This window comes from Elephas maximus, chromosome 1, assembly GCF_024166365.1.
Source record: "Elephas maximus indicus isolate mEleMax1 chromosome 1, mEleMax1 primary haplotype, whole genome shotgun sequence".
Classification (NCBI taxonomy): Eukaryota; Metazoa; Chordata; class Mammalia; order Proboscidea; family Elephantidae; genus Elephas; species Elephas maximus.
Window position 1 is genome coordinate 99767695 of NC_064819.1, and position 17629 is coordinate 99785323.

At 40.1% G+C, this 17629-nt stretch overlaps 1 protein-coding gene across 3 annotated transcripts in view; it reads left to right on the forward strand.

Annotated features, from left to right (window-relative positions):
• Positions 1 to 17629, forward strand: part of MAPK14 (mitogen-activated protein kinase 14) — an 85562-nt gene that overhangs the window by 58875 nt on the left and 9058 nt on the right. For 2 of the 3 annotated variants that reach the window (XM_049890612.1, XM_049890593.1), the window contains exons 5-9: positions 444 to 473; positions 834 to 881; positions 2059 to 2173; positions 2771 to 2842; positions 12829 to 12908. In XM_049890612.1, the coding sequence (XP_049746569.1) occupies positions 444 to 473; positions 834 to 881; positions 2059 to 2173; positions 2771 to 2842; positions 12829 to 12908 (345 nt within the window). Of the gene's footprint in view, positions 1 to 443; positions 474 to 833; positions 882 to 2058; positions 2174 to 2770; positions 2843 to 12828; positions 12909 to 16923; positions 17004 to 17629 lie in introns of all 3 variants that reach the window. The other variant, XM_049890602.1, reaches the window with a different exon arrangement.

Genomic DNA, 17629 nt, shown 5'->3' on the forward strand with positions numbered 1-17629 from the left:
TATTATATCATTCCATCCATAGATTCTTTAGTATGTATATCTCAAGAGAAAACTCTTCATTATTACATCTAAAAAATGAGTAATAATTTCTTGCTATAATCTAATATCTGGTCTGTATGGTGTTGAGATTTTTAAAAACCCTCAAGGAAGCTAATTTATTTGTGTGGTGGACAGATACAGTGTTTTAAAAGTAAACCATCTTTGATGGTTAGCAGCTTTGAGCCCTTATTGAGCTCCAGAGTGCCAACCAGAAAAGAGGTTAGAGAGTTCAAATGAGTATAAATCAGTTGTGATAAATGTACAGAATACTAGTAATTGCTTGTTCTTCCTTCTAATCCCACTGTTAATAGGGCAGTTCTTATTAATTCATGAAAATATGTTATATGACAGTGGGAGGTTAGAGAAAACTTTTTTTTTTTGACTGACTCTTTTCTTTTTCACAGTATATACATTCAGCCGACATAATTCACAGGGTATGTATTGCGACTTACTAAATTATTTTGGGAAGATGGGGTAGAAGAATGACATTTAGCCGAGATCCTAATCTAAATTTACTTTAGCCACTGAAATTTTGGTTGATTGCAACTTTAAAAAAGAAAAAAAAAAAAAGAATGAAGATGTATAATATATGTCTATTTAAGGCTAGTTAGGACTGGATACAGACTACAGGATGGAGGTTGTGGGTTTACAGCTAGATGAAGTCTTAATTTTATGTAACAAGGTATCTTGAACACGAATGGTAGAGCCCTCCTGGGTCCTCACTATTACCTGTAAGGAGAGAATTTACCTCGCATAATAAAGGTGACCCTGTCCTCTCTGTGCTTACCTTCTAGGACCTAAAGCCTAGTAATCTAGCTGTGAACGAAGACTGTGAGCTGAAGGTAAGATGAAGAGACACTGGTGTTTGTGTGCTTATTGAGTGTCCAGAGTGCCAACCAGAAAATAGGTAGAGAGCTCGAATGAGTGGAAGTTATATATGTGCTTGACCAACTGGACAAACTTGTACAGGGAATGGGTTTATAAAGCCACAGCTTTTAGTGTGAAAATCATATTGTCCTTAGAAATATCAGATTTTGAAATTTAAACCATAGAGAATTTAGTAAGCTGTTTAAAGTGACATTGAAATGGGTATCAGGTGACTTGTTTTCATTTTTAAATAAAGTTAGAAATTTAATACAGCAATTACAATAAAGGAGAGTTGTGTTCTGAATATCAGGTAGCCAGTCCCAATCCTGAAGAGATAATTGTTAGATTCAACAGGTTCCTAAGAAGAAAAATGCCAGAAATCCAATCGCTCAAAATAATTCAAATCTGAGATAAGTGAATTAATTGCCTAAAGAGCAATTAGCTCTGGAAATGTTGTTTTGTTTTTTGCTCAACTTTTTTGACATCTGATTTACATTATAATAAAATGCACCATTTTGAGTGTACATTTTGACAAATTTATGTGTATCCATGTGTCTACCACCATGCTCTCTACCGGCAATCCTGGCTTTAGGTAACCACTGATGATCTTCTGGACACTAGAGATAAACTTCATCTCTTCTTGAGTTTCATATAAATTGAAACATGTCGGTTTATTTTTTTGTCCCTGGCTTTTGCTTTGTCTAACGCTTTTGAGATTTATTTGTATTATCGTGTACATCAATAGCTTATTTCTTTTTATTGCGGAGTAGTATTTCATTTTATGAACATACCACAGTCTGTTTATTCATTCACCTGTTAATGGGCATTGGAGCTGTTTTCAGTTTGGGGCTACTGTAAATAAAGTGGCCATGAATAAAAACAGGTACAAATCTTCGTATGGACGTATGTTTTCACTTCGCATCGGTAAATACCTAGGAGTGGTATTTTTATGTAGCTTTTTGTTAATTTTATTTTTTTAAATTTTCATGCTGTGTGTTTACTATGCATTCCAAGGAAGGACCGGGAAATCTGTGTACGGAAGTGCTTTACAGTATTTCCTTTTTTATAAGGCATCACAGTTATTTTCCTACCTGCTTCTCAGGTCTTGGCAGCTTACCTGTTCCAGTGTCTGATTTCTCCTCTCTGTCTTAGATCCTGGATTTTGGACTGGCTCGGCACACAGACGACGAAATGACAGGCTATGTGGCCACCAGGTGGTACAGGGCTCCCGAGATCATGCTGAACTGGATGCATTACAACCAGACAGGTAGCGCTTGCCCTGGTCGTTCGGTGCCTTATTAACACAGTGCTGGGTGTACTTGGTATTCCCAGGAGGAGAGGTGGCAGAAATGGGAGGAACATCTTTTCTTCCCTCAGTGATCCTTGTAAAGCCTACAAATAGGAAATATTTCAGTTGCTCAAATAGGGGAAGTGGGGCTTTTGTACACAGTTTTCAGACATTTTGATTTAGCAGTTGGGTTTTTATTTATTCAGATTTTCAACTGATTCTCTGAGTACTTCTACCTGAAGACAATGGGTTCATAATCTTAGACCCTCAATATTCCTAGGGAAAAACCTACCATTTTACCAGTAAGAAACTGTTACCGTTTTGTGAACGACTTATTTCTTTTGCCTTAAATATGTTTTGACCTAGCCCACCTTTGAAGCCCTTTAGTGGCGTGAAGGTCTTAATAAGCTGGTTTATTTCCGGGGGGTGGGGGAGGGGGAGAAGGAATATTATTATTGAACTTCAGATGTCTTAAATATTAATTTAAGTGTTTAACCTTTAGGTATGGTTCCTCATATGGCCAAGTATAATAAGAGTGATGTTGTGTGTACTTTTATTTCTCTTTAATTTTGCCAGTTGATATTTGGTCAGTGGGATGCATAATGGCCGAGCTGTTGACTGGAAGAACGTTGTTTCCTGGTACAGACCGTATCCTTTAAAAAGTTTGGATTCCTGTTTCTATTATGTATTCCAGTGTCCATGGAAGTGTATTTACCTTTTCCCTATCTCTGGAAAGGCTCTCAACTACTTGCTTTCATTGTCCAGATGTGCACTCTGAGGTTTTCCCTAATGCTCTGTAGTTGTCTTGTTAAGAAAGAGGCTCGAGTTTACTTTTATGAGTTAGAAAAATTTCTCATAAGCTGGAAAATGCTTTAAATCTTTCATGTCATCCTTTTGCAACGAGTCCCTTGTTATGTTAATCTTGCCACAGTAGTTCTGAGACCTGAGCATACTCAAGAGAAGCCCTGGATCCCAGTGACAGGTTTAGTCTGCTTGTACAAACACTGAGAACCAGATAAGCATTTATAAATTAGGGGTATCTTGCTTTTATGTTTGTTTGATATATTAAAAAGGCTATATTTGGTTCCTGTAATGATATATCTGCTGACTCATTTTGTTTGTTGTTTAACAACACATAGTAAAAGCAAGAATTGATAAGGTCACCCTGACATGTGCTTTTTTTTTTCAGTACAGCTTTGTTTTTACACCAGATTGTAGCCAACCCTTAATTTACTGCCAGACTTAGTGTCTGGTGTGTGGATCATCTTGGCCCCTTTACTTTAGCCCCTCCCCTACTGCTGCATTTTCATTTCATGGTTTAGTAACCCCCACCCAGCAGTGAGGCCAAAATATGGCCTGTTGGAACTCCTGTCAGCTCCACTTAGGAAAGATGTTTAAATGAGAAGAAATGTTGAGATATGTGTCCAGAATCAGGTGTGGGAAGTGTTGGAGAGCTCAGTCAGCTAGTCTTTGAATGAACCTGGACTTTTCGAGATGCTGCAGCTACCTCTGCTCTGTCACACTGAGACCTCAGAGCTGTTTTAGCCCCTCACCTACGCAAACTCACAGTGAGTTTATAGACCAGAATGTTAATTTATTTGCTTTCAGTTTGGAATATATTTCTACAGTGACTGTGATGTTTGTGCTGTCTTTCCATGTATTCTATCTTCTCCTAGACAGAATGTACTTTCCTAAGCGACTGAAAAACCTCTTCCCGCCAGGTAAACCTGCTTATTTCCCTCTGAATATTACTGGATTGATGCAGAGTTCAATAGAGTCTCTGCAGCTAGCTCATCTTATTCCTCCCTACCCCTGGATTTTAAGTTAGTTTAGCATTAGCATTTATTTCTCCTTTGTCCTTTGCTTGATTCACCTAATGTCTATTTCTCAGAGATGTGGTATATACATTACAGTCCAAGCTAAAAGAATTAGGGAAAATGTGTATTCTCCCTTTTCCTCGAGTACATATCTCAGATTCCCATCCTTCAGCCTGTCCTCCCAAGCCCAGTGCCCTGATGCTGTCCTCTGTTCCCCCTTGCCTTCCTCTTCTAGATAATCTGTATCTCCATCTTACATTCATTCAGTCGTAGACACACACACAGGGTGGCAAGAGAGACAGACAGTATAGCACAGTGGTTAAGATCATGGGCTCTGGAAAAAACTCTCTGGGTTTAGAGCCTAGCTTTTTCTTTCCTAGCTTCATGACTTTGAGCATGTTTTCTAACCTCTCTGTGTCTTGGTTTCCTTAACCATAAAATGATAATAATAGTATATACTTAATAGGATTGTTGTGAGAATCCGGTGAGATAATATCTGTAAAACACTTATATTTAAAACAGAGCCTGCCAGTAAGTGCTAGCCATCATCTTCGTTAATGGCTTTTGGGAAATGGTTGCCCGTTTCACCTTCTCACTTTATTGTCTACCTGTGAATCATTAAAGGCTTTTTTTTTCCCCCCTTAATTCTGTGACAGGTAATAAAGGATGGATCACCTTGACAGGCTACTTGTGAAAAGGTTTCGAAGCAATGTGGTTCTTGTTCCTCGTAGTCCCATCTCACAGACAGCTGCCTACTCCAGGGGATTCATTTTTTAATACATAGAAATTCACTTCAAAATTCTTGTTGTAAGAATTCACCATTGTCTCCTTGGCTCTTTTTCAGGCAGATGTTCTTCTAGGTCATAAAAATCGAATTCAAGTAATTTATATACATAACCTTCCTCTCATCAGTTGCCATCTATGTGGATGTAGCTTTGGTTGCCTGACAAGGAGAAAGGAAAGTGTTTTCTATTATTTTTTACTTGCCTGAAGTCTATAATCACTTATATTCTAGTAAAGTTTCTCTTAACCCTCACTGTGCATCAGAATCTCTTTGGGGAGCTTTTAAAAACTCTAGATTTCTGGGCACTACTCCAGAAACTCAGCATCAGGTGGTGTGAGTCAGAGCACAGGCTTTGATGTACTTTTTTTAAGTGCCCCAGGGGATTCTAGTATGGAGCCAGTGCTAGTACACCTAGAGCTAATCCAGTTGGATTTTAGTTTTAACCTTGCTAACCCTGTAAAATTATTTTGTTAGCCGTCTTTCCTCATTTTCTTTTATGTACAAATGAGATCAGAAAGTTAAAAGCCTGGCATTATTGACTTGGGGGCCTAAAAAGACATTAGAAAACATCTACCATATTTTCACTCAGATAACACATGTGTTATGTATTTTTGCATATCTTGCAACCCCTGCACATTATTTTCATAAGCACGATATACCAATATTTTTTACATATTGCTGACTTCAGTTTCTTTTTTTCTTTTTTTCCTCTCCAACGGTTTTAATATTAAGTCTTCGTCTTGGTGCCTATTGACACCGAGGTTCGGTTCCCAGCAGCAGACCCTCACCAGTCTACTCTCAAGTTTCTAAAGCAGCCTCTTTCCCGGCAAGTGCAGTTTACTCTGCAAACTGCTTTCTCCAATGCAGGAAGAAATAACTTTTCCACCCTGGAAGCAGCCCTTGCTGGGGCACCCCTGGCTGGAGAGGCCACTCAGGCGGGCGAGGCCTGCGTGCCACAGCTGCACGCATTCCACCCTGCGGTCCGGTGGCTCACTCGGGCCATTTGGGCGGGCATGAGAGCCCCAGGCACAGAAGGGTCGAGTTTCCCCTGCTCAGAGGAGACAGGTCTGACTGGCCGTCCTGGGGCCCCACGGGGCCAAGGCAGTGCTGCCTGCACCTGGACTGTTCTGCCACACTGCTTCATGTGGGGCCAGCACTGAGGTACCAAGTGCACAGGAGCGTGGCCTCCGCTCACCGAGGGACCAACCTGTCCTTGGGCTGTGGCAGCCCCACACACAGCCCTTTGCCACGGACCCTCTGGCCGTTCCGGCACAACCTACCTGGGCACAGTTCGGCTACGAGGAACTCCACCGCTCTCAGGCCCATCCACAGAGCAAACGCAGTTTCAGTTGTTTATTGTCCGATTACTGGGGTATTACCAAATTCAATCCATGACTTCTTGACCATGGCTTATGCCTTTATTATATAAATTTGATCAAAAGTAACATTTTCGGACTACTGAATGGGGTAAATGAGGCCAAAATTCACTTCTGGAAATGTCAGGAGACATGCACAGTGTATGCATGGGCGTGCTATGCCAGAATTTTTTTTTTTATGTGCCTTATTTATGTGGGCACACTATGAAAAATACGGTTGTGGAAGCCCCTGTTTTTATAAATGAGGACACGAAGCTGTAGAGGAGATAGGGCTACTCAGCTGAAATGCCTGTCATTCGGGTCACAGTTTCTTTCCAATGTTCTATTTGTTGCCTAGTCTCCTAATTTCTAGAACTCCTCTTTTGAAAATCTTTGAAGAGTGTGTTGGCCTCACATCCCCTTCCTTTGCACTGAAAGGCGCGCAGCTACTGTGTGTGCTTTTGAAATTCATCTACTTGCCCAGGCAGCCTCTAGAGGGTGCTCTTTATTTGAATGCTCTGTTTTCTCTCTGTTTCCCTCATTTGGTAATCATCTCACATTTGGAACTGGTAGTTTTAGCTTGGAGATAAGCACTATCTAATAGAAACTTCTGTGATGTTGGAGATGCTTTCTGTCTGCGCTGTCCAGTATAGTGGCCGCCAGTCACATGTGGCTATCGAACACTTGAAATGTGGTGAGTGCAGCTGAGGAACTGAATTTTCAGTTTTATTTAATTAGTCACATATGGCTAGTGGCTACTGTATTGGACTGTGCAGTTTTAGATGTCTGCAAGTCTTCTTCCTATTCTGTCTTTTTCTCTGTTTTGCAGTAAGTCTCCTATTTGAGAAATTCTTTCGCTACTTCTTATTAATAATCCCTGGAGTATGCCTAAAGATAAAAGAAATACTAACTTTTGTCTTAGGGCTAATTGCATATTATTGGGTTAGAAATTATGCTCACTGTGACTTTGCAGAACTTTTCTATCAAGTTCAGTAATAGTATTCTTTTTTAAAGAATAAAACCCTTCCATATAAGCCTTGGAAACCCTGATGTCACAGTGGTTCAGAGCTACGGCTGCTAACCAAAAGGCAGGCAGTTCAAATCCACCAGGCGCTCCTTGGAAACTCCATGGGGCAGTTCTACTCTGTCCTGTAGGGTCACTCTGAGTCGGAATCAACAGCGATAGGTTATATAAGCTTAGTTGACTAGGTGTGTCAATTGGACACAGCTTGACAGGACTTTATATTAGGAGCGAATGAGGCTACAGAGTGCCTCTTCAGGTCTGTTGTTGTTGCTAGGTGTCCTCGGGTCACTTTCGACTCATAGTGACCCCACATGACAGAGTAGAGCTGCCCCATGGGATTTTCTATGCTGTAATCTTTACAGGAGCAGATTGTCAGATCTTTCCCCTGTGGAACTGCTGTAGCGCCAACTTATTTCCGAATACCATTGATTTTGAAAAGAGCAAGCCAGTTAGAAAATATTATTATTAAAGCTTAACACTCTGCAGCCTAAGGAAGGGAAAAAATGAATTTCGTAGTCCTATTATATGATGTCAGGAAACCCTAGTGGCGTAGTGGTTAAGAGCTACGGCTGCTAACGAAAAGGTCCGCAGTTGGAATCCACCAGGCGCTCCTTGGAAACCATATGGGGCAGTTCTACTCTGTCCTATAGGGTCACTATGAGTCAAAATCGACTCAGCAGCAGTGAGTTTGGTTTTTGGTTTCTCTACCAGACACCATATTCTTGTCTTGCTGTTGCTTTCCTTCCCTATGTAATTGAATGAATTTCCTTCACTCTGTCATTTTTTAATAACAATTTTACTTTAGATACTAAAAGCAAGTGTCCTGAAAAATGTTGAAGAAGAAAAGTATTAAATTGTTATTTGCCTTTTCATCTCTAACTTGAGAATATATTTTCCCAGAAAATGCTAAAATTCTCAGATTTGTCCACAGACCTAAGGTACCTTAAGAAATTTTCTTTGTGTGGCAGTGAAAAGTGACTATTTGGACGACAAGAAGAGAAGGAACTAGGCTGTATCTCATCCTAGTTCCTCTTATTTGTCACCAGGAGGATTTCCTGCCCTCCCAGAGATCAGTGTTCTGGCTTTGCGCCTCTGTGGATTTTTTTTTTTTTTTTTGAAACTTGCTCACGAGGGGTGGTTGTAGGTTATACGTAGGTCCTGAAACTGGTCTTTTTATTCGTCTTCAACTCTCCCACCTGTGGAGGTTTTTACCCGCCTAGAGCACTCAGAAGTGACTAGGATATCCCTCTCTCCCTCTTTTATTTTTCCTCACATCATCCCATTACCCTTAGTCTGTTTTTTTGTTTCTCTTTTTCTCTAACCTGTTCATTCTGTCCAAATACCTTTTACTTCTGTTAAATAGGACTTAGTTCCAAAGGGCAATCTTAGGCCTAAGTAGTTGTCCTTTTCTTCAGATCAGGAGAATTATTATTTAGATTTTGATGTTGTGATCCTTGCAATTAAAACACATTTTTAAGTTGAGGTAAAAATACCTTCCGTTCAGGGAGAAAAGGGTTAAGCCTTTTATTAAAAATGGCTTGCTATGGAAATAACTGATTGTCATAACGTGGTAAGTTTTGCTTTGCTCTGCTTGTATTAGCTACCTGAAGCGCTGCCACCCTTAGCTGCCTGGACAAATTGTAGTGGCCTTACAGTAGCTGGCACTAGTGGAAGACGGACCTGTATTTCAGTGGATTTGCCAGCTCTTGGAGAACCTATGGTGATTCCTTCTGAGGTTTGCATGCTTGCATTTCCTTCGTGCAAGTGATTTTAGCTACTAAGTCGATTTTTATTTTGCACGTGTGTTTACTAACGGCAGAGTCAGGAAAGAAGCTGGTACCAGACCACAGAGGACCATGAATGTGGGGCTGCAGGACTGGGGCCTGTGATTTTCACAGCAGCAGGAGGGAAAGGCATGAGGCCCCGGTCTTTGCTGTAGTGAGCCACTGTGTCTGGTGGGACTGGCATATTCCTGAGACAGGTTGGGGTGACATTAAAAAAAGAACACAGTTCCTGTTAAGTTGACTCTGACTCATGGCGACCCCACGGGTGTCAAAGTAGGACTGGGCCCTATAAGGTTTCGGTGGCTGATTTTTCAGAAGTAGATTTCCAGGCTTTTCTTCTGAGTGGACTCCAGTTTCTGCCTTTTCAGTTAGCAGGGTGAAGTTAGAGCAATCAAAAACTCCTGCTTTGGGTAATAGGCAGAAAAGGGTTTTTGAGATTTTTATGATCCAGCCAGCTTCTATTTGTTTGTTTTGTTTGGGGTTTTTTTGTTTTGTTTGAAAGATATTTACTGGCAGGAAAATATTTGATTGAATCATAAATAATGGTTGAGACTAACTTTGGGGTGGTGCTAAGTGGGTGCGGCATTTTAAAAGCTCAGACAAGTAGTCATTAGGTTCTAAACCAAAGCAGTGACAGTGAAGTTGGACAAAGAAGGCATACGTGCTCATTTTAAGATTTTAGTTCTGTCATCTTGATATAATTGTTAGCAACTATGAAAACCTCATTGAATAACACAAGTGGTGCTACACCCCAATTTTTCTTCAAGCAGCCCTAGTGGTATTCACCTGATGTGCTAAAGGTATTCCATAGTAGTATACATTTTTACCAAATAAACCTTGCATAAAAAAAGTTTAGAAATTAACACCACTGTTAAACTCTGTGTTTCCATTTGAAGCCTTGCTATTTCAGTATTTTATAACTGCTAAGTTACTCTGTGTTAAAGCTTGCCACCCTATGAAATCATGTGCATTTTTCATTTATGAAACTATTACAGGTAAGGAGGTGGCATAGTGGTTAAGTGCTATGGCTGCTAACCAAAAGGTCGGCAGTTTGAATCCACCAGACGCTCTTTGGAAACTCTATGGGGCAGTTCTACTCTGTCCTGTAGGGTCCCTGTGAGTCAGAATCAACTCGACGGCAACGGGTTTGGTTTAGTTTACAAATAAGGATAGTCTTCCTGGGTACCTTTAAACATAGTGTCATAAATGTCAAAAAGCAATCTTTTGTAGAAACTGAGGCTGGAGAACAGGCGAATTAAAAGTTTGCCAAAGACTGAATTTAGTATTAACTTCACATGATTGAATGGTTATGAATTATGAGTGTTTAGAAATGGTTTTCTTCAGCCCGTATACTGTACTGCTTGGCATAGATGGGCAAGATATGGTCAATACTGATTCACTCGTTTGCTTAGACCACTAGAGAATTTTATTTATGATCATAAAACCATTTTTAAAGCAAAAAGGCTTGTTTTTGTTTTTAATATATATTGTGCAAATAATACTTTTCATATATTATGGACGTGACTCATCTCTAGAAATGACATGAGAAAAAGCTTGCAGACTAAGTCTTTACAACATCAGTCAAGACGTGAGTCTTACGGTCCAGAGCGTTCCTCCTTTCTGAAGGAGTATAAAACTTGGCCCTTATTTTAAGTAGTCAGAAGCCTCTTCAGTAAGTTTACCAATCTCAGTAGCATTCTTTCTAGAGATGAGTTTTAATCCACATACTATAAAACTACATGTTTGAGAGTTGAAATAATCTAGTTTATTTCTCATGTGATATACTTTATCTTGTGGGATAGCTACCCAGTTAAATGTATCCCTGAAAAGTGTGAGGGAACTGAATTTTTGCAAATTGAATCACGTATTTTCGGTGCCCACCATGTATCAGTTGTTATGCTAAGCACTGGGGGTGGGGTGGTAAGTGGTAAACAGCCTCTCAGAGCTCATAGAGCAGTAGAGATGACAGACAAAAATGAGTAAGCGAATAAAGTAATTATAGACTGTAATAAGCACTGTGATGTTAGTAAGCATGGTGCTGAGATTAAGAATAACAGAATTTGCAACACTTGTATATGGCGTTTTGGAAGAGGCCTCTCTGAGAGGGTGAAGTTTAAGCTGAGACTTGAAGTTGAGATGAATCTAATCATGCAGAGAACCTGACAGGGGGCAGGGGACATACTTCCAGACAGTATTCAAAGACAAGAAAAAGCTTAGTATTATTTGAGTAGAAAACATTTCCTAATTATCATCTTGCAGAATCTGGAGATGAATCAAATGAGAGAAATAGCCTAGGAAAGTCTTCAGTGATCCTAAGGCAGGATGAGGGAAATGGAGACTAACGTTCAGGTACATTGCCTGTCACCAACTTTGACTTGTGAACCTGGACGCTCCAGCTATCTTTCTCGAGATTCCCAAACCTTGTTTAGTCAGTAGTTACTTAGCACTAGACCTAGCTCTCACTTCTGGACTAAGAATTAGTAAATTTCCTATACATTGATTAGCCATGTTGCCTATGCTACTTAACTTTATTGCTGGGTAAATTTCTACTGGCCCTAAAGAAGCATTGATCAGGCTAAGTTTCAGAATTTTGGAGCCCAGATAGGAGTTTTAATGATTGCTGAATCCTAAAATGTTGGTTGTCTTTTTCTGATTCTTTAGCTTTACCTTGAAAATATCTCCCATTGATGGAAGTGTATCACTAATGAAAGCAGGAAAACAAATTCACCATTTTTTTTTTTTTTTTACCACTCGCCTTAAACTAGAAAATGTATTCACTCTGATGACTTTGACCAAAAGAAAGGAAGTTTATGTTGAGAGTAATTTGTATGAGTCTAAGTTGCAATATTTCCATTTCATTTACAATGATGAATTAATTTGGGTTTTATACTAAGAAGCAAAGTCATGACCTTCCCTCCAAATGTAAATATAGACATGGCTAAACAATTTCAATTTTTCATTAAGAATCTTAAAAGCTATTTTATAAGTTTTTTTTCCTCAACTTTTAACTTCTTTTTTAGGTAAGACTAAAAGTAGTACAGCTAAATGGATTTTTTTGTCTTCTGGTTAATACATGCACATTCTGATGTACATGAAAGTGTTGGCTACCAGAATAAAGGTTTGAGCATCATTTAGGGCCTTTGGGATATGCGAAGTTTGTTAAGCATTCTATACTCATTTTGCGTTTATGAAATCTAATATGCCCTGCTTTTTTCTGGCACTCCTGAAAGAACGTGCAGTGGAGGAGTGCCCTCTGCTGGCCGACTGTCGCTCACAGCTCTCTAGCCAGTGTGAGAGAGAGGTTTTCTGGAACGCATGCTCAAGAGGTTGGGCCCTGGGATCTTGGCAGGCCTCCTACTGTTGGATTACAAACCCTTTAGGTCAAGCCTTAAGGAAATTGTCACAAATAGGCTTGCACCCCCCTAGCTCCTAGACTCTGCTGCTTTTCTCCCAATCTGTAGCACTTTGCTTTCCAATCCTCTTTGCTTGACTGGCTACTTGTACTTTGGCAGAAGGTGAGGTAGGTGTGGACTGAGCATATGAACTGAATAAAGCCTTCGTGCTTTCACCTGCTGTCTTTAGCAGCCGAGTACCCTGCTAAAGTCATTTCAGTTTACAGACAGGTGATGTTGACAGATGCACAAAATGAATATAAGTTGGATATGCGTGTGGTAGCATTTTGAATCTTTGTACAGGAGGAGTGCGTTCTACTGAAGAAACCATCCTGCAGAAGCCTTGGACTAGATGAAGTCACCATTTTGGATTATTTTTGTTGTTGTTGTTGGAGTTTGTTTGTTTTATTTTGCTTGTTGTTTGTTTGTTTTTCATTTTTATTTTGTCCCAACATTTTCCTTTATAGTCCACCATTAGATATTGATCAGTTGAAGCTCATTTTAAGACTCGTTGGAACCCCAGGGGCTGAGCTTTTGAAGAAAATCTCCTCAGAGTCTGTGAGTTGATGCTTTGATTGTAACTATCTGCCCTGTTAGGAACCTAAGTTCCTTTTTACTTCTGCCACATGCCTCCCATCACTCTGTACTTTGACTTGGGTATGTTTGCAAGCACATGTACCTATTGTGTCCTGACTTCTGGGATGGGATATAAATGTGTGTGCATGTGTGTACGAGTGTGTTATCCTGTCTCTCAATCTATCTGGGTACGTCCTTAATCATGAGAGCTTCTAATGGTCAATAGTATCCCAGTAAAACAATGAGATTTGAGATCAGTTCATTCCAAGAGATTAATGGAAAATTTGATTCTTTGGTCTCAAGCCCTGACCTCATCTTTCTCAGAAGTCTCACATATACTGAAGAGTTCTTTCCCTTTTTGGGTAGTTTTTGTTTCCAGAACATGAACTTTACCATGTATTAGTCTAGCTTTATCACTGAAAGAATGAAATGTGCTTTGTCTACGTGCTCTTGCCCTTTTCCAGAAATTATCATATTTTAGAATAGACAACTCATTCATCCCGTGTAAGGTATCTATTCTGAACAAATACATGGGGCTTCCAAAGGGATACCTCTCTACTCAGTCCTCAGGCCGCTCAGAGGAGACATTCCCGGTCCTGACACCTCGGAGCCGTGGGAATATGGTTGTAAATCCTTTCTCCCACAGCCTTCCTTTGTAATTACACCTTGAATAACCTGAGAAAGGGCTTTGGAGCTAGTGCTTTCCTGCTTCTCATCAGAGACTTAAAGAGAAGCCATGGGACTATGACCCTGCTCACTTTGGCTATGATTTCCTGCTTTTGGTCATTTTCTTGGGCCAGAGACATGAGAGAAGCCACGAAAGCCCAGTCTTTCTCCCTTTCCCCCCCTCAATTCCTGCCACAACCCATGGCTGCGACCATAAAGTTGGATAAAAGGGAAAAGGAGCTGTTGAGCCAAGCTCCAGTTGTGCCATCCTGGATTCTCCTCCCAACATTTCAGACTGAAGGGGCCCCTTTGCCCAGTGGGAAGACTGCTGGGTAGCTTCAGGCAGGCATGAGCAGGTGAGTTTGAACTGTTCATTGTCTCCTTGACAAGATAAAGAATACCATCACCTGGTATGTATTTGGTATATTCTTTAAAAGAACAACAAAACCCAGTGTATTTCTGAATTTCTACTCTGAGGGATTTACTAGACCTATGTTAGTTTGTTTCATTTATTTAATTAAGGTAAGGAAGCAAAAGCACGGAAAGACTATGGCTTGCCCGAATCATGGACTGAGTCACTTGGCAGAGCGGAATATTGATCCCAGCTGTTCTGATAACATGATCCGAGCTATAATCTCAAGGGATTGCACACTGCTCTGAAAGTCATTGTCAGAGCTATTGACCACGATGTCAAACTGAAAGACTGTTTTCTTTTACTTTATAAAATAGTGAAGCTGGATTAAAGTGAGTCAAAGAAGATACGAGATGATGCTTAAAGAGGACAGTGCCTTTTTTTTTTTTTTTTTTAATGCATTTTGCTTAGAAAGATTGGCTAGTAGAGAGGACATGGGGGCAGGGGTGGGGGCCTGTGCAGGATCTCAGTTAATTAATGAATAGTGCTAATGAGACTGAGATAGCAAAGTATTTCCCTGTCTCAGAATGACTACCAGTAGCTCTTTCTCAGTCACCTCTCCCATCCCACAACCATCTGTCCCGTAAATATATGTTGTTAGTCACAAGAAATTCTAAAAGAAAAAAGCATGGGCAAAATAGCATTTGTCTATCATTAATCCATCATTTGTTTTTAAGAAAAAAATAACACTGGGTGCACGGCACAGAATGCTATTTATTTATGTAATGTGAGCTGGGGCACACTATGCATCTCGATGGCTACATATATCTTGATGGTATAGAGCTGGGCATAATGAGATTGAGTACCGGACTACAGAACTTACTCAAACAATACTTGTTGAGTGCAGGTATAATCAGAAAGGTTCTCTTTCCTATGTAGTTGTGGCAAGTAGATAAAAGTAGTCTAAACATTCAAAAGGGTAAAAACCAAGCTCATTGCCATCAAGTCAATTCCAAGTGATGACAACAAACAGTGACACTCCCCAAGTGTCTGTTTATCATAAATAGAAGCACATAATGTGTGACGCACATAGTGGAAAAATAACAAAGCCGGGTGAGTGAAATTGTTCAAAGACTATTTTGGGGGGGAAAAGCATTAATGAAGGAATGTGGTAAACAGAGAAAGCCCATAGCTGTTTTCGTTACTTCTGCAAAGCAGTGAAGTAGTGATGCTAACACTTAGTGTAAAACTTCAGACCGTAAATAGTAGGAAATTCTGAGGAAGAGAAGGTGGTAATGGATGCATTGACTCAAGTTAGGATGTACCATAGGGAAGGAAGTGTGACTCACGATGGGTGTCATCGGACAGAGCTTTTTTGGCCGTAATCCAGTAACTATAGTATCAGTGAAAGATGAAAAAATCACATTAAGAATGCCTAAGCTCTTTCATTGACTCCTCTCACATTTTTCTTTAGAAATATATTCTTGCTAACCTCCTGGCAAGGGGGGTGGGTGGTATAATAACCAATTTGACTAAAAAAAAAAACGAAGAAACAAAAATAGAAAATATACAGGCAAAGTATTATTCACCGAAAGGAAGGGAGAAAGTGGCAGGATTTTGACGTTTTTTGTTCTTGACTTTTAGTGGCCCCTTTTGTTATTTCTCTTGGCAGGCACAGTACTGTTTGTTATGTAATTTGCTTAAAGGCAAATCTAAACTTTGTTGTGAGACTGTTAAAAGAACTCCATGCCCCTCTAACCTTGGGTTTAGGGAGCGTGAAGGACAGGGTGGTGCCCTTGGCCCCAGCTCTTTGCTGATGGCTAGCCTTACGTTAGCAGCAATCTAACCATTAGGGAGTTTGAGTTCAGGGGGTAAGCAAACGTGGAAAGATTATTGAGGGAAATAACAAATTACTTGAAATTACTTGACCACAGTGCTTGTTGCAAATGATGCAACAACTGAAGGAAGGAACTAAATAAATAGTTAACAAGAAAGGGAAAAGGGGGTTATCAAAGTATTTTCAAGAAGTGTTTAAAAAAAAAGATCCCACCATTTCTGCTTTTAGTAGAAATACACGATAAACTAACAGTTCTCATGGTATTTGTGAGGGAGGGATTGTGTTAACATTGATGGATGGTTAGAAGTTTGAAATACGACAGCTTACGTATGTGCTCGTCCACGTGGAAGACCTCTAGTTCTGCTCTATTCAGGTTATGGCTGAGTGTTTTTGCAAACCTCCTCCCAGGTTATTTGCTAGGTGAAATTAATTTATTCACCTGTTAAAGAGGTTTCTGGGAGAAGTCATTGTGGCATGCTATAAAACCTGTCAGCAGCTTGTAACTTCTATTTTGTCTTTGCCATTGGACTCTTAATTTCCCCCCACACCCCTTGTCTGCACTTAACCACTGTGTGTCTGTGGCATGTATTTTAAATGTACTACTACTCATGTTTTTGAAACTTGGCATTGCGTGTTTACCCACACACCCACCTATGCCTTAACATTTGGAGGGCTGGTACCTTGGAGAATCACCAGAACCTGTGCCACAAAAATTTAGTCTTTTCCTCGAATGGATATATTGGATATTTTGTTCAACACTGAGTCACAGTTTTCTGCATTTATCCCACATTTAAGGTTTTGGCCATTGGTACTTGCAAATAGTTTTCTGGCTGGCATCCTGAATCAAGGGCTAGTCTATTTCCAGAGAGGCTAAAACATTTAATGTTGGTGCTAAAACTGAAGGAAATTAATTTTCCTTATCTGCATGGCCAGTCATTGGCTCCATGCCTGATAATGCTCACGCTATTCACAGAAGCATTGCTTTAACATGGAGCCTCGGGCTCTGGCCAGGGGTGGGTGGGGTGTGTGGGGGAGTATGGGGTTGTTTGTTTTGGCGTGGCTTTTTGGCCTTTTGAAAAACTTAAGTTGAAAGTTATTTTTTGCACTGTATGTTTAACAATGCCCTTGACTAGGCATCTAAGATATTAACCAGCTTCAGCAGATTATGCGTCTGACGGGGACACCCCCTGCTTATCTCATTAACAGGATGCCAAGTCATGAGGTGAGAACAAGTAGACTGTACAGGGGTGTCTAATTCAGAAGGCCACATTCACGTTTTACTGCCACTACGTAACTGACAGTGTTTAATGTCACTGAACGCTTGCATGTGTCTTGAGGGATACTAAGGCAATGCCTGCCTATGTGCTATTACAAGATGTTGACATTTGGGATAAAATGTCATTGAATCCTGTGGATTGAGAATGTAACTTTTAGGCTCGTAAAGAGAAAATGGTGTTACTTTTATATTTGAGTTTTATGAATTCAGTGCACAAGAAGCTGTTTGTTTCTTCCTAGGTGTATGCCTGCAGTTAGGGTTATGCTACCATCCGATGAACCTCTGCTGGACATGTAGTTAGCTGACGTCATTAGCGTGCTTTCCTGTTCAAACATTTTTTAAATGAGCAGAATAGGATTCTTCATTAAAAAAAAAAAAAATGTGAAATACCCAACACTGATAAGTACTATATTCAAAAGAAAGCATGCAAATAATAAAGAATAAATATGAATACTTGCTTAGGTAGGGCTAGGGGCCTTCTTTACCAATTCTTAACTACTTAATCTAACTCTAGTTTTATCACCAGAGATGTTTGGGGCACTCTGTTCTAAGTCGTTCTTAATCTTTTGGGG